This window comes from Eumetopias jubatus, unplaced genomic scaffold (assembly GCF_037043125.1).
Source record: "Eumetopias jubatus isolate StellerSeaLion01/CBP00866 unplaced genomic scaffold, mEumJub1_p1.0 scaffold_9, whole genome shotgun sequence".
NCBI lineage: Eukaryota > Metazoa > Chordata > Mammalia > Carnivora > Otariidae > Eumetopias > Eumetopias jubatus.
In genome coordinates this window covers 59,163,593-59,188,579 of record NW_028274815.1, presented here as the reverse complement: position 1 = coordinate 59,188,579, position 24,987 = coordinate 59,163,593, and the positions used below count along the sequence as shown (strand labels likewise).

Sequence of the window (24,987 nt, the reverse complement as noted above, 5' to 3'; positions counted from 1 at the left end):
AGAATAATTTTGAAACGAGATAGCTTAGTATTAGAATGTTAAGTACCCTTGATAGCTAATAGGTTTCATTTTGTATTCATTTCTGATGAATTGGTAATAGCTGTGTGGAGGATTTTGAGACCTGCTGGAGTCAGTTGGCAGTGTCTGCCACAGACATAGCCTCAGAGAAACCAGCGGTTTCTTCCTTGATGAATGTGACCTGAGGGGAAGGAAAGAGAACTGTAGAGTGGAGTGATCAGAAAAGCCTCTGGGAAGAAATAAGGCTCAAATTAGAGGATAAATAGAACTTAGATCCTGTAGGTAAAAATGAGGTTAGAATGCCATAGAGGCTGGGAATTCCATAAAAAATTGGAAGCACTCAAAAAGGAGAAATATCATTAGGTTACATCAAATAGAACGAAAGGAAGGAAAACAGTTGTTGAGTACTTTTGATGCCTATCTCTGTGCTAGATCCTCTTTTTAGAGGAACTCTGGACACTTTCTGTCCTAGTTTGCATTCCTTGCTTTTTCTTTCCTGAGATATTTAGGGTTGTTTTAGTTTATCTTTATTTCTGCCTGGGCCAGCTCTCTCCAGTTTTTATCTGTCTTAATTTAAAGATATAAAAGTTATATTATAACTTCATCACAATTTTATTTCAATATTGTATTACAGGAATTCATTAGGGAAGGAAATTTCAACTGTTATTTAATCATATTATTAAGATGCTATTTTAAAATACTTGGCTGTAAAATAAATAACTCCAAAATTCCAAATTATTTTTTATCTTCCAGGAATCCCCTTCTGGTCGAAGGAAAGCTCTTGCTACTAGCAGCATCAACATGAAACAGTATGCAAGCCCTATGCCAACTCAGACTGATGTCAAGTTAAAATTCAAGCCATTGTCTAAAAAAGTTGTATCTGCCACTCTCCAGTTTTCATTATCTTGCATTTTCCTTCGGGAAGGGAAAGCCACGTAAGTTTCTTTTGTCAAGAAGACAAGCTGCTTCTGAGTGTATTTTAAAACTGTATGTCAACAGCTTTTGACTCAGTAGACTGGCAACAGTGGAGAATATCCTACTGCATACCAGTCATTCTTGCCATTCTTTGCTTCAGAGGGTGAATTAAATGAACTCCTTGTTATTTATAGTCTCTTGACTCTAGAGAATGAACAGTAATATAAAAGTGTCTATAGCAAGATCCAAATTTTAAATTGTATGTTATAGGGTATCATACATGTTTGTTTTATATTTCATTGTCTTCAGTGTAAGTAATTGTACTCTGAAGTACAGACAGTTAATTTGTAGAGCTGTTTGATGAAGCTGAGATATAAGAGTAACTCAAAATGAAAATTTTAGGATAAGAGGAATAAAAGAACTAAAGGAACTTTCCCCAATTCATGTTCTTTGGCCCAGCCTTCTAAAAACTGTAGAGCAAAGTACAATTTGCTATAATTATTCATTTCAAAAATCACTTCTTAAGCATTGAATAGGCATTGCACAAAGGTAGTTCCTGCACCAGTTTTGGTCTCCTAAGGGTAAAATTCTAAGGGTAAACACACCTGGAGCAGGAAAAAAAGTAATATGCCCTATGGTTGTTGCATACAGTCAAGTCAAGCATGAGTGCATGTTGTGGGTATAATGAAAGGGTTAGTGCCTGCTTGGAGAAGATCAGGAAGGCAAGAAATGGAAATTCTAAGCCTCGACTTAAAAGGTGAGAGGAAGAAGCTAGCTGTGAACATTTCAATCCAATCTAAATCATAGATGTAAATGTATTTGAGCCAGTGGAATGTGTTTACTGTAATTGACCATGTTCACTTAACTGATTAGACTGGCTTGTGTGCGTCAGTCAAAATGAGATATTTGGCACTCATCTACAGGACAGCAAACGACTTGATAGATAATGGTAAGCCTCATCTCTGGAAAGTTGGCTTTTGAGTGAGTGTAGTAACAGAGAGACAGTACAGAATGGGAGCAATCCGTCTTTCATCTCAGGACCTTAAATTTTAGTCTTGAATACTGAGAAATTAAAAATAAAGACCTTACCCTGAAGTTAAAGCCAAAATGAAAGGAAAGGAAACACAGGAAGAAGAGAGAAAACAAAATCAGAGAAGATCCTTTGTGGACTCCTTTCCACTGGGCAGTATCTGTAAGTGAATCAGCACCATCCACGGGAGAGTCTGGGTGAGAGGAATTCAGTTGAACTAAATGTCTCAATTCCAATGGAAAATTCTCTCAAAACACCCTAAACTCCCTCTCTACCTCCACACTCCTTGCTTCCTAACTTTGACAGAGAGAAATGTTCAAGGCTAAAATCCAAAATATGAGGAAATTAAAGAAGTAAAATTAAGCAAGTGAACATTTCAAGAATAATGTTGTATCTTGAAATTATCCCCCATTGGTAGGTGAGCAATTTGTAAGGCATTCCTATAAGGTAATACAACTTTTTTTGTTTATGCAGACTTTGTGTCACTACATTTATTTTTAAAAGGGGAAATGATTTGGTTAACTCTAAACATAAGAGAAAATGCAAAGAATTTAAAAAACCTGTTTAGTCTGCAAAGCTGTACTATATTTAGGAGATAAGTGAATATTAATGAACATTTCTTTACAAAAGAGTTTTCTTGTTGTTTTTTATTTTATTGTGGTAAGAACATGAGAAACACTATCTTAATTCGGCTTTCTGTATTTTAAGGAAGTATATCAGATTGAAATTTAGTTTGTATATAACATATTAGAAATGTGTTTTATTCACTGTAGTTTATTTGAAATTTAAGGTGAAAATAATAGATTGAGAAAACTTAAATTATTTGATGTTTAGAATACTTAAAATATATTTAAAATACTTCAAAATAAAAATTTTTTATATTTTATCAAATATATGGTATTTAACTTATAATCAACCCAGGTCATTTTTCATCTTGTAATTTTTAAAAATGCTAGACTTGGAGGTGTTTTTTTCTGTTGCAGTAGTTCCTTAACTTTTGGGGACTTATGGCCCCTTTGAGAAAAATGCACATTTAAACAAGATTTAAATATAATTTACAGGGGTTTACCATTTCTTTTTCTTCCTCGTCACCAAAATAAAAGGGTTCATGGATTTCAGATTAAGAATTTCTATTCTAATTTATTTTGAAAGTTTGAATATTTTAAAGTCTAGATCTCATTGATTTGCAAACTGTCTCACTGTTTTATGAAACACCACACTTTAATCCTATGAAGAAAATTTTAGTCTTCCAGAGATCTGCAGCACAGAGTTAAACTAACTCCTAACAAGTTAGTTTTTAATCCAGTTTGCTTTTTACAATTTAAATATAACCATTTAAAAATTAATGAATAGGAGTATTTAGATTTTTCAGTAGTCTTGGGCAGCTGTTTAAAAAGTCTCATTAACATATAGAAAGAAGGAATATATTATTATTTTCTTAAGCAGTCTTTTTTCAATGTCATTTCATGAGCTGTGTATTAAATTTTAAATCATTCATGTAGGGATGAAGACATGCAAAGTTTGGCTAGTTTGATGAGTATGAAGCAGGCTGACATTGGCAATTTAGATGACTTTGAAGAAGATAATGAAGAAGATGATGAGAACCGAGTGAACCAAGAGGAAAAGGCAGCAAAAATTACAGGTTGGTTTTATTAGCACTAAGCTAAAAGTTTATCTTTTTTTTTTTTTCAAAGTTGAAAACTCATTCTTGTTTTCCAGGAAGAAACAATGCCTCTCAAAAAATATCTTTCTTCCTTAAAGCCTTTCTAATATAATGTAATATACCATTTAGCTCTCTGAAAACTTTATGTGCTGATGGTCAGTAACAGATTTTCACAATTTAAAATCAAGTCCAAGCTTAGTCAAGAAAGTATAAAAGTTTACTGGAACTACTGATTATAGTATAAAGTAGTCTAAATATGTTCACAGTTCTGTCAATGTATGGATGAACCTTCTTATAAGTAAAGATCTGCCTTAAGGGTGTCAGGACAAGATGAATTGGCTATCTTCTTCTAGCTCATGTGCATTTATTCACATAAATTATGTGCACGTTCTTTTTTTTGAATTTGTGTATATCTTATGTATCCTTATATCTAGAAACTTCCATGCAGGTTTTCTTTATAGCTGGCTTGATCACATTATTAAGATGATAAGTGGTTAGAATCTTGTTGTATTAACTGGGCAATAAATATTTATTGATAATCTGACTATCGCACTTAAGGATTTGATGTTATACCTTTATTACTGGAGTGAAAATCAAGCACTGTGTACATCTTTCAGCTAATGAATTGTTCTAAATTTCTGTATTGCTATCCCTTGACTTCTGTCACGTACTTACCTCTTGGTGAATGTTTCCAAATTCATAAGGCACTTTGGCAGCCATCTCTCGGCACAGCCTCAACTATTACTATCATAATGGTGGCGGGGGAGATTTCCATTGATCACATGACCCATTTAACTCCTTAGCCAAGCACTTCCTTGACTTCTCAACTCCAGTGATGTTCACTTCCACTCCATTTCTAGAACTTTATTTCAAGGAATTGATCAGACTTGTATGCGAAGATGGATGTTTTGTCCTGTACAGATTTTGTCAGTTAGACAAACCATGAGAGACTATGGACTCTGAGAAACAAACTGAGGGTTCTAGAGAGGAGGGGGTGGAGGAATGGGTTAGCCTGGTGATGGGTATTAAAGAGGGCACATATTGAATGGAGCATTGGGTGTTATATGCAAACAATGAATTATGGAACACTACATCAAAAACTAATGATGTAATTTATGGTGATTAACATAACATAATAAAAAATAAATAAAATAAAAATAAAAGCATGACCACAAAAAAATTTGTAAATTAATACTTTCTAATTTATGATTGGCATTTTGATTTCTTATTTAACCCAAGGTTGTGTAGAAGAGTATGTTTTATCATGGGCTTTATTTATTTATAGTTTGTTTTTTGTTTAAATTTATTCAAATAAAATTCTGAAGACTTTCAAATTTCAATCTCAGATGAGTGAGGTTTTTTTTTCTTTGTAGTCTAGATATATGATCTATTTTTGTAAATTTTCCATAAGTATCTTTTTACATGTGTATTGTTTGATTCCGCATGTATTTATTAGACCAAACTTTAACTTTTTAGTCATTTATATTCTTATTCTTTTTTTTAAATTTTATTTTATTATGTTAATCACCATACATCACATCATTAGTTTTTGATGTAGTGTTCCATGATTCATTGTTGGCGTATAACACCCAGTGCTCCATTCAATACGTGCCCTTTTTAGTACCCATCACCAGGCTAACCCATTCCCCCTCCCCCTCCCCTCTAGAACCCTCAGTTTGTTTCTCAGTCCATAGTCTCTCATGGTTTGTTTTCCCCTCCGATTTCCCCCCTTCATTTTTTCCTTCCTACTATCTTCTTTTTTTTTACCATATAATGTATTATTTGTTTTAGAGGTACAGGTCCATGATTCAACGGTCTTACACAATTCACAGCACTCACCATAGTCCATACCCTTCACAATGTGTATCACCCAGCCACTCCATCCCTCCCTCCCCCACCACTCCAGCAACCCTCAGTTTGTTTCCTGAGATTAAGAATTCCTCATATCATATGAGATCATATGATACATGTCTTTCTCTGATTGACTTACTTGCTTAGCATAATACCCTCTAATTCCATCCATGTTGTTGCAAATGGCAAGATTTCGTTTTTTTTTGATGGCTGCATAATATTCCATTGTGTGTGTGTGTGTACACACATACACCACATCTTCTTTATCCATTCATCTGTTGATGGACACCTTGGCTCGAATTTCCATAGTTCGGCTATTGTGGACATTGCTGTTATAAACATTGGGGTGCACGTACCCCTTCGGATCACTACATTTATTCTTACTCTTTTTGTATAGCTCATCTGTGAGAGAGAATTTAAATGCTAAATTCTTTAGTGCATAAAAATTAATTTTCTAGTAGTTTCATTATGGCTTGTAATTTGATCAATTTGCCCCATTTAATGCCTCTTGCCCAGAAATTTTGCCTGATGCTAATATTTGTAAGTCATGCTTTTTTTATATTTGTATTATCCTGGTGTATTTATCACTTCCTTTTTATTTTACCGCATTAAGTACTTCTCTTATAAATAGTATTTGGTTTATCTGTCTTTATATTCTTTGCCCTTAGTACCTTAATAGTTACATTTTTTGATAACTGCATACTTAATTTCACTTACATTACTTTATTTATACTTTCATTTGAGAATTTTTGTATTATTTTTTTTCCATCCACCCCTTAAATTTTGCCATTCTCAAATGTTCTTTATTTAAGCATTTTCTAATAGAGTAATTTGGAAGTTATACATTCTGTTTTCATTTTAGTATACTATCCTCTAAGATGAACAAGCCAGATGAATAAATAAATGAACCTATATTTCTCTACTAACATTAAAAATAAAACAGGGGTACCTGGCTGGCTCATTTAGTAGAGCGTGTTACTCTTGATCTCGGGGTTATGAGTTAGAGCCCCATGTTGCATGTAGAGATTACTTAAAAATAAAGCCTTTAAAAAATAAATAAATGAATGAAACAGAATGTGTTGACTTACCTCATGCAAGATGAGAGATTCAATATTATTTTCTCCTTATTTAAACCCCTCCCTCGGGGCACCTGGGTGGCTCAGTCATTCAGTGACTGCCTTCGGCTCAGGTCATGATCCCAGGGTCCTGGGATCGAGCCCTGCGTTGGGCTCCCTGCTCCACGGGAAGCCTGCTTCTCCCTCTCCCACTTCCCCTGCTTGTGTTCCTGCTCTCACTATCTCTCTTTCTGTCAAATAAATAAATAAAATCTTAAAAAAATTAAAAATAAAATAAAGTAAAATAAAATAAAAATAAACCCCTCCCTCTAGCCTTTCTTGGCTATTATTTTTATTTCAATAATATTTTGGGATTTTTTTCAGTAATATATGCAGACATCTGTATTATGTTTATAACTGATGTCAGCAACAACTATAAAGTACTTTTTAAAAATGCCATGTCTCACCTGTCTTTGAGTTCTTTGTTTTATTTGGCTAGCTGAAGTACTTCAGGAAGGATAAGTTAGTAACCTTCCTCTACCACCACCAGTGACTTTTTACCTATGTTTCAAATTTTAATTTTATTGACACACACTCTCAGAAACCTTTCATGCCCACTTAAGCTTGACCATTCCAAACCCTGTGCCACTATTGTACTATTTACAAATGCAGGCATTTTCTTACAGCATGAGTGTTTATAACTGCAGAGGGATATATTTTGATCTTTTAGTTGGAGAATATGGTTTGTTCTTTGTAGGCTTTTTGTTAAAACTAAATCTCAATTAGACACTAGTATCATAAGTAGGAATTTTAAAAACCCACTTATTTTCATAGCTGTTTTGAGCAGTGTTGTACTGTTTTGATCACAGCCATGGGAAAAAAAAAAGGTGATCACAATATGTCAGAAGCTTTATGCTGGTATTGAAAGGAAAAGAAAGGGCATTATTTTTGATAGATATAATGAAAATATTCAGTAATAATTAAATTTTATAACTAAACCCTCATCTTCATCTGTTTGGGCTGCTACAACAGAATACCATAGATGGGTACCTTATAAACAAGAGAAATTTATTTCTCACAGTTCTGGAGGCTGTAAGTCTGTGATCAAGGTGCCATCACAGTTGGATGAGGGCCCTCTTCTGGGTCACAGACTTCTCATTGTATTCCTCACGTGATGGAAGGGGGCAAGGGATCTCTTTGGGGCCCCTTTTAGAAGGGCATTAATCTTATTCATGAGGGCTCTGTCCTCATGACCTAATCCTCTCCCAAAGGCCCCACCTCCTAATACCATCACACTGGGAATTAAGATTTCAACATATGAATTTTGGGGGGACACAAATATTTCAACCATAGTAACCTTTATTGCCTAAATCATACATGTACACCTTATTTTCTAAAATTCTTATAGGATGAATAACTTTCTTTTAGATAGCCTAAAATTCTCTGACCATAATCAAAGAAGTTGTTTTAATGCAACTTGTGATGATGCAAGATTTCTTTGGAATTTTACTATTTTGTGTTATTATTTATTTATGTATTTCTTTTCCCCATTTTCTGAAATTCCTTCAAGGTATAGACTATGTTCTAATCATTTTTTCATCACTAGCTTCTGGCACATTGTCTGGAACATATTGAGAATTAAAGATGTGTTAACTGAAAGGCCATAAATCAATGAAGGGACTTCCATCTTCTGTTATAGCCCATGCTGATCACTCTGGCTTATTATCTTGTTCCATTTATTTGACCTTTACTCATTTATTCAGGGTAGAGTGGTCCCATTTTATGGAAGGCATGTGATCTGGAGGAGACATAATTCAAACCTTAAATAATTCAACCTAGTTTTCCAAAAGTAATGAATGCAAAATGTGTGTTGAGGGAGCAGGGTAGGTGGGGCCAGTGGTGATTAGATGCATGCTCTTAAGTTAATCCACAGTCATTGTAGCATATTTTTGCTTTGATGTTACTTTTTTTCTCTATTATATTTGCAGCATACAGTCACTTAAATTAATAGCACCAACTGCATGTTATGGCAGTTGTTTGGCTTCCTTAGTTGCATTTTTTAGCACATGTAAATTCCATTCCAAACTTATTATCTTTCAGGAATTTTTTTTAGCACCAACACTACCACTCTAAAAATGTTTTGGTAAAGTAGTTTTAAGATAGTTAAAAATATATTAAAATTCAACAACAGTAATGTTAAAGCAATAGGTTAAGACTAAATAAAATGAATGCATTTTATAAACATGGTACAAATAAAGTATGGTGGGTATTTTTATTTACCAGTTAAAGTGGCAGTAATTTAAATACAGCTTATATTTGCTCTTCCTTGCAGTTTTGAAATTGCTGACAGGATGTTTATGGAGGAAGGAATCATTATTTTAAATTTTGCCTCTATTATATCTTTATACTGCAATGTAAATGCATAAAATGCAATCACATATCAATAAAAATTATATGGGTATACTATTTCCTCAACTAAACTGCAAACTTCTTGGGGGAACAGACTGTTACAATTATTTTGTGATACCTTAGATTGATACCTAGAAGCTATTCATTTAGTCAGTGATTTCTTATGGAATATTGCTGTTAGAGCAATAGTAATTAACAAATATTATCTTCTGGGGCGCCTGGGTGGCTCAGTTGGTTAAGCAACTGCCTTCGGCTCAGGTCATGATCCTGGAGTCCCTGGATCGAGTCCCGCATCAGGCTCCCTGCTCGGCAGGGAGTCTGCTTCTCCCTCTGACCCTCCCCCCTCTCATGTGCTCTCTCTCTTTCTCTCTCTCCCCTTCTCTCTGTCTCAAATAAATAAATAAAATCTTTAAAAAAAAACAAATATTATCTTCTGATATTACAGTCTTTGCTATAAGGTAAATATAAATTCATGATATCTGTACTTGGATTGATCAAAAATCCCTACCCTGTTCTGTCTGAGACAAAATTCGCTGTTAACTGGAAACATATCTTGGAACTGGATCTTAAACAGAAACCTTTTATTGATACTGTTATGTATAGGTGCATTCTACTAAGAGGTGTAGCACCAGTAAATGGGCAAGGAAATTTTGAATTACAATTAGAAGAATCACTGAAATATAGCGGGAATAATAGACCTTGGAGATGGAGAAACAAAGCCTATTAATGGGAAAGTTTATTATAGCCAGTATTAGAAAACATATATGGTTTTAAAACAATCAGCAACCTCAGAATGTGTGAACCACTATATGGCAGTATGACCATCTTTGGGATTCCTGTTGAATTTCTGAATATATATCAACAAGAAGAGAAAAAGATTCCTCCATAAATAACAATGTCCTGTTGAATACAGCTCAGAAAGTCAGGTTCAGCTGAAGCAGTTTATAGCAAAGCATCATTGGAGAAACGCAGACATTATGAAATACCAGAAAGATACCAGGATACTTAAAGCTGTTGCAAAGATAACCAAGGATTCTACTTAGGGTCAACCAGACATTTAGACTTATGTGACCTACTCAGGTCACATAAGCCAAACTAAGCATTAGATTCACTTAGATGGATATTGGAAACACAGAAACACAGCAGCATGCCAGCAGAGCATTCTTTTTTCCCTGGAGTCCTCACAGCATCCCAGGTGCTATTTTTTGACCTCTATCTCCACATAACAGCTTGGTTTCAAGGACGCGAGATCCACATAGGTAGAAAGAAGCAGGAGTTTCCTAGGTTTAGAATCCATGCTGCCCAAAAGCTGATATCTTTTGAAACAGTTTAACAAGTATAGTTTCCAGGGTCTCTGTAGTGGAAATGCCTAGTTATAAGAGTCCACAATCAGAAAAGCCCAAAACTGTGGCCTTCCATCAGATACATAGTCCATCCAGATGCGGTTTACAAATTAAGATTCTTTTTTTTTTTGGATGAGTACAGTATACTTTATTGATGGTACATGACAAGGTAGGGCTCCCCAAGCACCTCCCCCTTCTTCAGGGGGTCTGGGATGGAAACGGTGGAGGTCGGGAGATTCTCAGTGTTTTGGGGGATAAGTTGGGTCAGGGACTCCCCAGCAACTGAGGGCCTCTCTCTTCCTCTTGCTCTCGCTGGGGCTGGTGGTCCAGGGGGCTCTTACTCCTTGGAGGCCATGTGGACCATAAGGTCCACCACCCGGTTGCTGTAGCCAAATTCATTGTCATACCAGGAAATGAGCTTGACAAAGTGGTCATTGAGAGCAATGCCAGCCCTGGCATCGAAGGTGGAGGAGTGGGTGTCACTGTTAAAAGTCGCAGGAGACAACCTGGTCCTCAGTGTACCCCAGGATCCCCTTGAGGGGGCCCTCTGATGCCTGCTTCACCACCTTCTTGATGTCATTGTATTTGGCCGCTTTCTCCAGGCAGCAGGTCAAATCCACGATGGACACGACACGTTGGAGGTGGGGACACAGAAGGCCATGCCAGTGAGCTTCCCATTCAGCTCAGGGATGACCTTGCCCACAGCTTTGGCAGTGCCAGTGGAAGCAGGGATGATGTTCTGGGCAGCCCCTCGGCCATCGTGCCACAGCTTCCCAGAGGGGCCATCCACGGTCTTCTGGGTGGCAGTGATGGCATGGATGGTGGTCATGAGTCCCTCCACAATGCTGAAGTTGTCATGGATGACCTTGGCCAGAGGAGCCAAGCAGTTGGTGCAGGAGTCATTGCTGACAATCTTGAGAGAGTTGTCATACTTCTCATGGTTTACACTCATCACAAACATGGAGGCATCAGCAGAAGAAGCAGAGATGATGACCCTCTTGGCCCCGCCCTTCAAGTGAGCCCCAGCCTTCTCCATGGTGGTGAAGACCCCAGTGGACTGCACAACATAACTCAGCACCAGCATCACCCCATTTGATGTTGGTGGGATCTCGCTCCTGGAAGATGGAGATGGACTTTCCATTGATGACAAGCTTCCTGTTCTCAGCCTTGACTATGCTGTGGAATTTGCCATGGGTGGAATCGTACTGGAACATGTAGACCATGTAGTTGAGGTCAGTGAAGGGGTCATTGATGGCGACAATATCCACTTTGCCAGAGTTAAAAGCAGCCCTGGTGACCAAGCGCCCAAGACGACCAAATCCGTTCACTCCAACCTTCACCATTGTGTCTCGGGGACGTGGCTGGTACTGCACCAGAAGATGCGGCTGTCTGTCGAACAGGGAGGAGCAGAGAGCCAAGATTCATTTTTACCATAAGCACTATTGTCTGGTGTTTATTAATCCCTTTCCTATAGTTTATAAAGTTAATTTGGGAGGAGGAAGAGTGACATATTGGCTAACTTCAGAGAATATAATCGTAAGCATAGATGGTAGTAGAGGAAATAACAGTTCATATGTGAAGAGCTAAAGTTGAGTATGAGATGCCTTAGCCCTCTGACATTACATGTCCTGCTTACTAGGACTATGAATGGGGAAAAATAGGTCTTCTCTCAGAATGAACTTGGGACTCTGGTCAGAGAATAATACATCTATTAATTTGCTTCTGGTTTTTACCTGGCCATTTACTCTCCAGTACCTAGGATACTAATGAACAAAATCATAGGTTTGCTGTGGGCTATGTAAAATAATAGAATAAAAATGGCCACCTATTTTGGGAATTCTTTGCAAAGGATAAGAATTTCTGGAATACTGCATCTATTACTTAGCTATTAAGGTTGGAAAACAGAGTAAAATCAGAGAGCTGGGGACATTTATGATCCCTTGATCTAAAAAGTTGATAAGGTGGGCGCCTGGGTGGCTCAGATGGTTAAGCGTCTGCCTTCGGCTCAGGTCATGATCCCAGGGTCCTGGGATCGAGTCCCGCATCGGGCTCCCTGCTCCTTGGGAGCCTGCTTCTCCCTCTGCTTCTCTCTCTCTCTCTGTCTCTCATGAATAAATAAATAAATCTTAAAAAAAAAGATTTTAAAAAGTTGATAAGGTTTCACAACTATCTCCTCTTTAAAGGAATCTGAGACCCTAGACAGAGAGACCGAAGACAGTAAGAATATCTCCTCCTAGTGTTTAGAATTCAGATATGTAGCCCCCTTCCTGGCCAGACAGCGGGCAAGACGGCTGGGTGTGCAGCGTCTTGGAATCTGCGAGCAAGCGAGTAGATACTATGCGCCCCTAGGGACTCTGGCCCACCCCATGGCGGATTCCGAGCGCCTCTCGGCCCCCGGCTGCTGGGCCGCCTGCACCAACTTTTCACGCACCCGAAAGGGAATTCTCCTGTTTGCTGAGATTATATTGTGCCTGGTGATTCTGATCTGCTTCAGTGCCTCCACACCAGGATACTCCTCCCTGTCGGTGGTCGAGATGATCCTTGCTGCTATCTTCTTTGTCATCTACATGTGCAACCTGCACACCAAGATACAGTTCATCAACTGGCCTTGGAGTGATTTCTTCCGAACCCTCATAGCAGCCATCCTCTACCTGATCACCTCCATTGTTGTCCTTGTTGAGGGAGGAAACCACTCCAAAATCATCGCAGGGGTACTGGGCCTACTTGCTACAAGCCTCTTTGGCTATGATGCCTACATCACCTTCCCCTTGAGGCAGCAAAGACATACAGCAGCCCCTACTGACCCTGCAGATGGCCCGGTGTAGGTGAACTCCCTTCATTTCTCTCCAAATCCTGCAAATAACACTTCCTTCGGAATAACTCCTCCCTGCCCTTATAACACTCCCAGCCAACTCCCAGCCTCTTATTGAAGTACAAGTGCCTTTATTGGGAGAATCTATCTTCCTACCTGCCAGTCCCTCCTGGGTGTGGCCATCTTTATGGGTGTGCCTCTGTCCCCCTTCTGCAGTACCCAAAAGGAGACACCTGTTGTGCCTGGACTATGCACCCACTTAAGCCACAGAATGAGAGGAGGAGGAAACCTCAGATTTCAGATTCTAGGACCCAGGTTCTGACCCACACCAAGTAAACTCCTCAGTGTTGGGGGTGGTTCTGTGGAGGGATAAATAAACAGATGGTTAGAACATAAAAAAAAAAAAGAATTCAAATATGTAAACTCAGAGACCAGAAGTGGCAGAAGATACAGATTACAAATTCACCCTCCTTTTTGTGTCACTCTTAAACCTTAATTAATGTTGCTTTGTTTGTACTAATGACAACTGAACATTCTTTAGGCCTCTCTGCCTCCCTAGGCAGGTACCCCAATAGGGTTGGGGTACCTGCCCCAATAGGGTTGGGGTACCTGCCTGGCTCAGTCAGTAGAGCATGCAACTCTTAATCTTGGGGTTGTAAATTCAAGCCCCATGTTGGGGCTTTCTTTCAGGATATACAAACAATTTAAGGTTGATCATAGACCTTCTGGGGAGAAAAAAAGAAAAAAAAGAACAATGTATTTGTGACCTGAGGGCAGGCAGAGGGTTCATACATAAGACATAGGTGAGTAAACATGAAAGAAAATTTTGATAAACTTCATCAAAATTAAAAACTTATGCTCATCAAAATAGATAATTGAGGAAATATATAGGTAAGTTATAGGCTAGAAGAAAATATTCACCAAGTAGATATCTGACACGTCTTTCATTCAGAATAGATTTTTTTAAATGTCTGACATCTCAATAGTGAAAGCACAACCCTATTTAAAAAAATTTTTTTTAAGATTTTATTTTAAGTAATCTCTACACCCAACATGGGGCTTGCATTTACAACCCCAAGATTAAGAGTTGCATGCTCTACTGACTGAGCCAGGCAGGTACACCAACCCTATTTTTTAAGAAAATGGGCAAGAAATTGAATATGTGGTCCCCAAAGAAAGCTATATCACTGGCCAATAACCACATGAAAATGTTCTCAGCATCACTTGTGATTAGGGAAAAGCAGATTAAAATCACAATGAGATTATAATTCCACACCCATTAGAATGGTTATAGTTTAAGACTGGCAATACTAAATATTGGCAAGTGCACTACCTGGAACTCTCATCCATTATTGGTAGAGTGTATAATGAATGGTACAATCACTTGGGGAATTTCTTATAACACTAAACATATACTACCTCTGACCCAGCAATACTACTTCTTAATATTTATCCAAAAGAAATGAAAACACATGTCCACAAAAAGATTTGTACAAAAATACTCATAGCATTTTTCTTCATAATAGCCCTAAACTGCAAACAGCTTCAGTATACATCAATAGGGCAGTGGCTAAATAAACTGTGGTACAGTTGACCCTTGAACAACATGGGGGTGGGGGGTGTCAACTCCTGGGATAGTCGAAAATCCATTTGTAACTTTTGACTCCCCATAAACTTAACTACTAATAGTCTACTGTTAACCAAAGGCCTTACTGATAACATAAACAGTCGATTAACACTTGTTTTATGTGTATTATATACTGTATTCTTATAATAAAGTAAGCTAGAAAAAAGAAAATATTAGGAAAGTCATAAGGAAAATGCATTTATTTATAGGACTGTACTGTATGTATTGAAAAAAATCTAGTGTAAGTGGACCTGCACAGTTCAAACTCATGTTGCTCAAGGGTCAGCTATATATTCATGGATGGAATGCCCTTCAATAAAAATGAACAGTTGTTATGTTCAACATCATGGATGTATTTCAAAACCATTATGCTAAATGCAAGAAGTCCATTTATGTGAAATTCTAGAAGAGGCAAAACCAATCTTGTGTGATGGTGATAACCTGTGGGTTTGGGGATTGATTGAAAAGAGGCATGAGAAAACTCAAGGGAGTGATGCAAATGTTCTGGATCTTGGGTTACATGGGTGTATATATTTATCAAAATGCATTGAATTATACAATTTAAGGTTTGTGCCTTTCACATATGGGTATATGTAAAATATTGGAAGGTAATGTAAAAATTACAGTAAGTATGTTAGATCAGTAAGAAAATAAATGCTTTCCAACTTTCTGATTTATTGATCGGTGTGGTAGCTAGTCTCCAAAGATTGTCTCCCAATGAACCATGCTTCCTATTATTCATTCCCTTTGGTAGTCCTCTCTTACATCTGGGCTAGCCCTGTGAATTACTTTTAACTATAGAATTGGGTGTGGGAGTGACACTTTGTAACTTCTGAAGCTAAGTCATCAAGTTCCTCTTATCATCTACCTGGCCCTCTTATACAGCATGCTCAGGGGAAAGCCAGCTGCCATGTAAAAAAGTCCAGTCACCCTGAGATTGCTATGCTGAGAGGAACTCCAAACTAGCTAGGTGGACTGGACACTTTGGGAGAGAGTTATGTCTGGCCAACCTCCAATTGTTCTTGTTTTCTCAACTGAAATACCAGACATGCAAGTGAAGAAGCCATTTTGGATGTCCAGCCCAGTTCAAGCGCTCAAATGACTTCAGCCCCAGCCACCATCTAACTGTAATGAACCACCCTGCTGAGTCCAGTCAACCCACAGAAGTGTGAGAGATAGTAATTTGTTGTTTTAAGCCACCAAAGTTTGGGGAGATGGCTTAAACACTTCCATAGGTAAATGAAATATGGATAGATATATGTATAGATACATAGAAAGACATATAGATAAAACACATAGAGTAAAAATACTATTTCTATAATTAACAAATATAGATATTTCTGCCTCTACAAATACACTGCCAATTATTATGACTCATTCAGTTCATTCATTCATTCATTTACAACATGCGTTAAGTCCCACCCATGCTAAAAACTGCTGTTTCAGAGATGAAAGATGAACATAACATAGATATACAGCTACTTAATTCCATTTTTTGTATAAGTGTGTGAGAGGAATGTCTCAGGTCATTAGGGTGAAAATACCCAGTAGTCAAGCTACATATCTGAGGATTATCTGCATTTCTGTATTAGGTTAAGCCAGAAGAGTAGATGAATTCTTCCAGGAAGAGCAAATTTAGGACTTATGATGGAGTTCTAGGGAATGTTAATATTTAAGAGGTAGAGGGATGAATAGTTATCATGAAATGAGACCAAGACAGATCTATCAAAGAGATAGGAGAACCAGGCGGTACTATTGTCCTGGAAGGGGCAAAAGAATTTCAAGGAAGGAAGGGCTAATTACATTTATTAATACAGAGGTCAAGTATGGTAAGAGCTGAAAGGTATCTAGTATACTTGCCATCTAGACTATACAATGGTGACCTCAGTGAGAGCAGTTTTGGTAAGGGGACTTTATAAAGGTGGAAATAAAAACAGTGCAATGAGTTGAAGGATAAATGGTAGGTGAGAAATTGTGGACTACTATGTTTTAAAGTTGTTTTCTTGTGAGGATTAAGAGAGTCTGTGGCCAAACTAGAAAGGGCTGATGGTTGAGAGACTTTTTTAAAAAAATTGGGAGCAACTTGATCATATTAATAAGCCACTAAGGTTTACTAATTATTAAGAGGGAGGTGTCGAGTTCCTGGGAACAGAGTACTCAATGTCTACTTTTCTTCTTCAAGTAGCCCCTCCTTTCCCCATTGTGATGTACCATGGGATTAAAAATCATGTTATTAAATCCATTAGTTGTATCCATAAATCAAATATTTATGGACCTGAGCCTGTGAGAAAAGTGACATCTTTTGAACCTTGATCTCTGCCAGGAAGTTGAAAGGTTACTATCTTAGACCATCTTAAAATGAGATAGACCTGTAATGAATCTTGTTATGCTTTAGAGAGAACAATGAAGGATGCTGCAAGATTTGCAGATATGTTCTAGCTCTAGGCAGTTTATTTTTTTCCTCTTTTAACTCAGCTACAGACTTTCTCAAAAGGAAAACATCACCTACTCTTTTTTTTCAGAGCAGATTTTTTATTGTTATGTTAATCACCATACAATTGCATCATTAGTTCTTGATGTAGTGTTCCATGATTCATTGTGCATAACACCCAGGACTCCACGCAGAATGTGCCCTCTTTAATACCCATCACCAGGCTAACCCATCCCCCCACCCCCCTCCCCTCTAGAACCCTCAGTTTGTTTTTCAGAGTCCATCGTCTCTCATGGTTCGTCTCCCCCTCCGACTTACTCCCCTTCATTCTTCCCCTTCTGCTATCTTTTTCTTTTTTCTTAACATATGTTGCATTATTTGTTTCAGAAGTACAGATCTGTGATTCAACAGACTTGCACAATTCACAGCACTCACCATAGCACATACCTACCCAATGTCTATCACCCAGCCACCCCATCCCTCCCAGCCCCCTACCACTCCAGCAACACTCAGTTTGTTTCCTAAGATTAAGAATTCCTCATATCAGTGAGGTCATATGATACATGTCTTTCTCTGACTTATTTCACTCAGCATAACACCCTCCAGTTCCATCCACGTCGTTGCAAATGGCAAGATCTCATTCCTTTTGATGGTTGCATAATATTCCATTGTGTATATATACCACCTCTTCTTTATCCATTCATCTGTCGATGGACATCTTGGCTCTTTCCACAGTTTGGCTATTGTGGACATTGCTGCTATAAACATTGGGGTGCACGTACCCCTTCGGGTCCCTACATTTGTATCTTTGTGGTAAATACCCAGTAGTGCAATGGCTGGATCGTATGGTACCTCTATTTTCAACTGTTTGAGGAACCTCCATACTGTTTTCCAGAGTGGCTGCACCAGCTTGCATTCCCACCAACAGTGTAGGAGGGTTCCCCTTTCTCCACATCCCTGCCAACATCTGTCGTTTCCTGACTTGTTAATTTTAGCCATTCTGACTGGTGTGAGGTGGTATCTCATTGAGGTTTTGATTTGGATTTCCCTGATGCCGAGCGATGTTGAGCACTTTTTCATGTGTCTGTTGGCCATTTGGATGTCTTCTTTGGAAAAATGTCTGTTCCTGTCTTCTGCCCATTTCTTGATTGGATTCTTTGTTCTTTGGGTGTTGAGTTTGATAAGTTCTTTATAGATTTTGGATACTAGCCCTTTATCTGATCTGTCATTTGCAAATATTTTCTCCCATTCTGTCGGTTGTCTTTTGGTTTTATGGAGTGTTTCTTTTGCTGTGCAAAAGCTTTTTATCTTGATGAAATCCCAATAGTTCATTTTTGCCCTTGCTTCCCTTGCCTTTGGCGATGTTTCTAGGAAGAAGTTGCTGCGGCTGAGGTCGAAGAGGTTGCTGCCTGTGTTCTTCTTTAGGATTTTGATGGACTCCTGTCTCACGTTTAGGTCTTTCATCCATTTGGAGTCTATTTTTGTGTGTGGTGTAAGGAAATGGTCCAGCTTCATTCTTCTGCATGTGGCTGTCCAATTTTCCCAACACCATTTGTTGAAGAGACTGTCTTTTTTCCATTGGACATTATTTCCTGCTTTGTCAAAGATTGTTGACCATAGAGTTGAGGGTTCATTTCTGGGCTCTCGATTCTGTTCCATTGATCTATGTGTCTGTTTTTGTGCCAGTACCATACTGTCTTGATGATGACAGCTTTGTAATAGAGCTGGAAGTCCGGAATTGTGATGCCGCCAGCTTTGCTTTTCTTTTTCAACAGTGCTCTGGCTATTCAGGGTCTCTTCTGGTTCCATACAAATTTTAGGATTATTTGTTCCATTTCTTTGAAAAAAATGGATGGTATTTTGATGGGGATTGCATTGAATGTGTAGATTGCTCTAGGTAGCATTGACATCTTCACAATGTTTGTTCTTCCAATCCATGAGCATGGAACGTTTTTCCATTTCTTTGTGTCTTCTTCAATTTCTTTCATGAGTATTTTATAGTTTTCTGAGTACACATCTTTTGCCTCTTTGGTTAGATTTATTCCTAGGTATCTTATGGTTTTGGGTGCAATTGTAAGTGGGATCGACTCCTTGATTTGTCTCTCTTCTGTCTTGTTGGTGTATAGGAATGCCACTGATTTCTGTGCATTGATTTTATATCCTGCTACTTTACTGAATTCCTGTATGAGTTCTAGCAGTTTTGGGGTGGAGTCTTTTGGGTTTTCCACATACAGTATCATATCATCTGCAAAGAGTGAGAGTTTGACTTCCTCTTTGCCAATTTGGATGCCTTTGATTTCTTTTTGTTGTCTGATTGCTGTGGCTAGGACTTCTAATAATATGTTGAATAGCAGTGGTGAGAGTGGACATCCCTGCCGCGTTCCTGACCTTAGGGGAAAAGCTCTCAGCTTTTCCCCATTGAGAATGATATTCGCTGTAGGTTTTTCATAGATGGCTTTTATGATATTGAGGTATGTACCCTCTATCCCTATACTCTGAAGAGTTTTGATCAAGAAAGGATGCTGTACTTTGTCAAATGCTTTTTCTGCATCTAATGAGAGGATCATAAGATTCTTGTTCTTTCTTTTGTTAATGTATTGTATCACGTTGATTGATTTGCAGATGTTGAACCAGCCTTGCAGCCCAGGGATAAATCCCTCATGGTGAATAATCCTTTTAATGGACTGTTGGATCCTATTGGCTAGTATTTTGGTGAGAATTTTTGGCATCCATGTTCATCAAGGATATTGGTCTGTAATTCTCCTTTTTGATGGGCTCTTTGTCTGGTTTTGGGATCAAGGTAATGGTGGCCTCATAAAATGAGTTTGGAAGTTTTCCTTCCATTTCTATTTTTTGGAACAGTTTCAGGAGAATAGGTATTAATTCTTCTTTAAATGTCTGATAGAATTCCCCTGGGAAGCCATCTGGCCCTGGGCTTTTGTTTCTTGGGAGATTTTTGATGACTGCTTCAATTTCCTTAGTGGTTATAGGTCTGTTCATGTTTTCTATTTCTTCCTGGTTCAATTTTGGTAGTTGATACATCTCTAGGAATGGACCCATTTCTTCCAGGTTATCTAATTTGCTGGCATAGAGTTGCTCGTAATATGTTCTTATAATTGTTTGTATTTCTTTGGTGTTGGTTGTGATCTCTCCTCTTTCATTCATGATTTTGTTGATTTGGGTCATTTTTCTTTTTGGTAAGTCTGGCCAGGGGTTTATAATCTTGTTAATTCTTTCAAAGAACCAGCTCCTAGTTTCGTTGATCTGTTCTACTGTTCTTTTGGTTTCTATTTCATTGATTTCTGCTCTGATCTTTATGATTTCTCTTCTCCTGCTGGGTTTAGGCTTTATTTGCTGTTTTTTCTCCAGCTCCTTTAGATGTAGGGTTAGGTTGTGTATTTGAGACCTTTCTTGTTTCTTGAGAAAGGCTTGTATTGCTATATACTTTCCTCTCAGGACTGCCTTTGCTGTATCCCAAAGATTTTGAACAGTTGTGTTTTCCTTTTCATTGGTTTCCATGAATTTTTTTAATTCTTCTTTAATTTCCTGGTTGACCCATTCTTTAGTAGGATGCTCTTTAGCCTCCACATATTTGAGTTCTTTCCAACTTTCCTCTTGTGATTGAGTTCTAGTTTCAAAGCATTGTGGTCTGAAAATATGCAGGGAATAATCCCAATCTTTTGGTACCGGTTGAGACCTGATTTGTGACCTAGGATGTGATCTATTCTGGAGACTGTTCCATGGGCACTAGAGAAGAATGTGTATTCCGTTGCTTTGGGATGGAATGTTCTGAATATGTCCGTGAAGTCCATTTGGTCCAGTGTGTCATTTAAAGTGTTTATTTCCTTGTTTATCTTTTGCTTAGATGATCTGTCCATTTCAGTCAGGGGGGTTTTAAAGTCCCCCACTATTATTGTATTGTTGTCAATGTGTTTCTTCGCTTTTGTTATTAATTGCCTTATATAATTGGCTGCTCCCATGTTAGGGGCATAGATATTTACAATTGTTAGATCTTCTTGTTGGATAGACCCTTTAAGTAGGATATAGTGTCCTTCCTCATCTCTTATTACAGTCTTTGTTTTAAAATCTAATTTGTCTGATATAAGGATTGCCACCCCAGCTTTCTTTTGGTGTCCATTAGCATGGTAAATGGTTTTCCACCCCCTCACTTTCAATCTGGGGGTGTCTTTGTGTCTAAAATAAGTCTCTTGCAGACAGCATATTGATGGGTCTTGGTTTTTAATCCAGTCTGATAGCCCGTGTCTTTTGATTGGGGCATTTAGCCCATTAACATTCAGGGTAACTATTGAAAGGTATGAATTTAGTGCCATTGTATTGCCTGTAAGGTGACTGTTACTGTATATGTCTCTGTTTGGCTCTGTTTGGCTCTCTCTTTGCTTAGAGGACCCCTTTCAATATTTCTTGGAGGGCTAGTTTTGTGTTTGCAAATTACTTTAGTTTTTGTTTGTCCTGGAAGCTTTTTATCTCTCCTTTAATTTTCAGTGAGAGCCTAGCTGGATATAGTATTCTTGGCTGCATATTTTTCTCGTTTAGTGTTCTGAAGATACCATGCCAGTCCTTTCTGGCCTGCCAGGTCTCTGTGGATAGGTCTGTTGCCAATCTAATGTTTCTACCATTGTAGGTTACAGATCTCTTCTCCCGAGCTGCTTTCAGGATTTTCTCTTTGTCTCTGAGACTTGTAAGTTTTACTATTAGATGTCAGGGTGTTGACCTATTTTTATTGATTTTGAGAGGGGTTCTCTGTGCCTCCTGGATTTTGATGCCTGTTTCCTTCCCCACATTAGGGAAGTTCTCTGCTATAATTTGCTCCAATATACCTTCTGCCCTTCTCTCTCTTTCTTCTTCTTCTGGGAATCCCAATTATTCTAATGTTGTTTTGTCTTATCATATCGCTTATCTCTCATTCTGCCCTCGTGATCCTGTAGTTGTTTCTCTCTTTTTCTCAGCCTCTTTATTTTCCATCATTTGGTCTTCTATGTTGCTAATTCTCTCTTCTGCCTCATTTATCCTAGCAATTAGTGCCCCCATTTTTGATTGCACCTCATTAATAGCCTTTTTGATTTCGATTTAGTTCTTTTATTTCTCCAGAAAGGGTTTCTCTAATAACTTCCACGCTTTTTTCAAGCCCAGCTAGTATCTTTAAAGTCATGATTCTGAACTCGAGGTCTGACATCATACTAATGTCCATATTGAGTAGGTCCCTGGCTGAGGGTACTATCTCTTGTTCTTTTTGCTGAGGTGATTTTTTTCATCTTGTCATTTTGTCCAGAGGAGAATAGATGAATGAGAGAACAAAATGCTAACAGGTTAACAACGTCCCCAGCAAATATACTCTATATAAATCAGAAAAGACCTGAAACCAGGGGAAAAGAAAGGGAAAGAAAGAAAAAAGAAAGAGAAAAGAAAGAAAGAAAAAAAAAAACAAAAAGAAAGATAAAAACAAAAACAGAACAATACAAAAAAACCCAAATATGATCAGATATGATCAGGCTAGTGCATAGATCAGTGCCACACATTAGATTTTGGGCATATTTTGGTCTGTTAGAAAAAAGTGCCTCCTAAAATTTTAAAGGAAGAAAGACTTATATATGTACAAAATAAGGGTTGATACAATGAAGGGATGGAAGATGACTGTAAAGATGAAAATTATAAAAGATTTTATAAAAGGAATTGATACGATAAGAAGTTGTTTGAAAAAAGAAAGAAGAAGATTTAAAAAAAAAAAAGGGAGAGAATGTGATCAGGCAGGAGACTAGAACAAAGCCATACACTAGTGATTTAGGGTATATTTTGATCTGTTAGAAGAAACTGTATCTCAAAATTTTAAGAGAGAACAACTTATATATATATGCCAAAAATAAGGGTAGCTACTATGAAGGGATAAAATATGACTCTAAAAATGAAAAATAAAAAATGTTTTTTAAAAAAAAAGGGATTGATAAGATGTTGGTTGAAAAAGGGAAAAAGAAAAATTAAAAAAAAACAGTTAAAAAATTAACTTTGAAAAACTAATGAATCATGGTAAAAAAAAGCCATGAAGTCTATGTGCAGTATTCCCCTAGCACTGGAGTTCTCCCATTCTCCTTGATCGGTAAACTTGGTCTTGGCTTGCTGGCTGTTCGTGCTGATCTTCTGGGGGAGGGGCCTGTTGCCGTGGTTCCCAAATGTCTTTGCGGAGGCGGAATTGCCCCACCCTTGTCGGTCCAGGCTAAGCAAGCTGCTCGGGTTTGCTCTCAGGAGCTTTTGTTCCCTGCAAGCTCTGGTACAGCTTTGGAGGACCAGGGTGAAACTGGTGGCCTCCCAATCTCCACTCGGAGGAGGTGAGAACTCAGGGCCCTGTTCCTCAGTGCACCCCCAGAGAAAAGCAGTCACTCCCGTCTCCCTGGTCTCCAGCCGCACTGCGTGCTCACCTGACCTGTGACCTAGCATTTCTATCTCTGGCACTCGACCCCGTGTGGAGTCTCCAAACCCAGCAGATCCCTGCGTTGCGCTCCCGCGCCTCTCCTCCTGGGGGAGGAAGGGGAGTCTCCCCAGCTCTGCCGCTTGTTGGGTCCGTGCTAGAGGAGCAGTGGCCCGACTGGGCCGCAGATCACAGTTTATGGCAACCCCAAGCTGAGAGCCTGCACCTCGGCTCTGTCTCTGCAGCCAGCTTCCCCGCTCCAATACCTGGGAGCTCTGCTGCACTCAGGCACCCCCGGGCTTTCTGTGACCCCAAGGGTCCTGAGACCACACTGTCCCGCGAGGGTTCCACCCCCTCTTAGCCACTGGAGCGATGTCCTTTAGCGGAGCCGACTTCTAAAAGTTCTGATTTTGTGCTCCGTGGCTCTATCACTTGCCAGAAGCGGCCCACAGAGGTCCCCTCCCCCGCCGTCTATCCTCCCGAATATCACCTCGGATTCACTTCTCCGCACGTCCTACCTTCCAGTAAGTGGTCGCTTCTCTGTTCAGAGTTGTTGGTACTCTCTTCTTCGGTCTCCTGTTGAGTTCGTAGGCGTTCAGAATGGTTTGATCCCTATTCAGCTGAATTCCTGAGACCAGATGAAATCCAGGTCTCCTACTCCTCCGCCATCTTGCTCTGCCACCCCTATCACCTACTTTTAAGGCCACCACCCAACCACCTTTTTTTTCTTCAATGTGATAATCTCTTGTGGTGAATTTCTATCTTCTTTTCCCTTCCTAACAGTAAAGGAGAGTCTCAAATTACTTGACCCTTTGCTTTGGTTGCCTGCCCCTAATTTAGTTTTCCTTCTTATTCTCACCAATGTGAAGCAAGTCCACACTAACACACTGTTGCTATGACTAAGTTTTACACTACAAGTTTATTGCTCAATTTGAGTAGCACTGGGGTAGAAATTTGTTTGTGCTATTACATAGCATTCTTAGCATTTTTCAAATGTGTAAATATTTGGTGAAACAAGACTATTAATAAGTAATATAGTATTATATAAGTATATTGGGCCAGGAAGGGTTTTGGTCAAGGTAGTATACTACTGAGAAAGTTTCCCACTTAAAACAATTTGGGGAATAAATTTTTGTCCTAAATCTTTTAAATTTTTAACTTTTTTCTGATTATATATTGTAAAACACATTGGCTCTAGGAAATAAAAAAAACAAACAAAGCAGAAAAGTATTTTTTTAAAAATTTATTTATTTAATTATTTTTGTTTTGGAGAGGGAGGGAGGAAGAGGGAGAGGGAGAGAGAGAATCTTAAGCAGGTGTCATGCCCAGTGCAGAGCCTGATGTAGGGCTCAGTCTCACAACCCTGAGGTCATGACCTTAGCTGAAATCAAGAGTCAGACACTTAACCAACT

The 24,987-nt window shown here is 38.5% G+C and overlaps 2 protein-coding genes across 13 annotated transcripts in view; both read left to right on the top strand.

Moving 5' to 3' along the window:
* Window positions 1–24,987, top strand: part of EHBP1 (EH domain binding protein 1) — a 709,442-nt gene that overhangs the window by 494,371 nt on the left and 190,084 nt on the right. For all 12 annotated transcript variants that reach the window (XM_088026509.1, XM_088026513.1, XM_088026508.1 and 9 more), the window contains 2 exons: window positions 772–953; window positions 3,466–3,605. In XM_088026509.1, the coding sequence (XP_087882635.1) occupies window positions 772–953; window positions 3,466–3,605 (322 nt within the window). The remainder of the gene's footprint in view (window positions 1–771; window positions 954–3,465; window positions 3,606–24,987) is intronic.
* Window positions 12,592–13,505, top strand: LOC114198295 (proteolipid protein 2). The gene has a single exon (XM_028089680.2). The coding sequence runs from the start codon at window positions 12,651–12,653 to the stop codon at window positions 13,107–13,109; it is 459 nt and encodes a 152-aa protein (XP_027945481.2). The 5' UTR covers window positions 12,592–12,650; the 3' UTR covers window positions 13,110–13,505.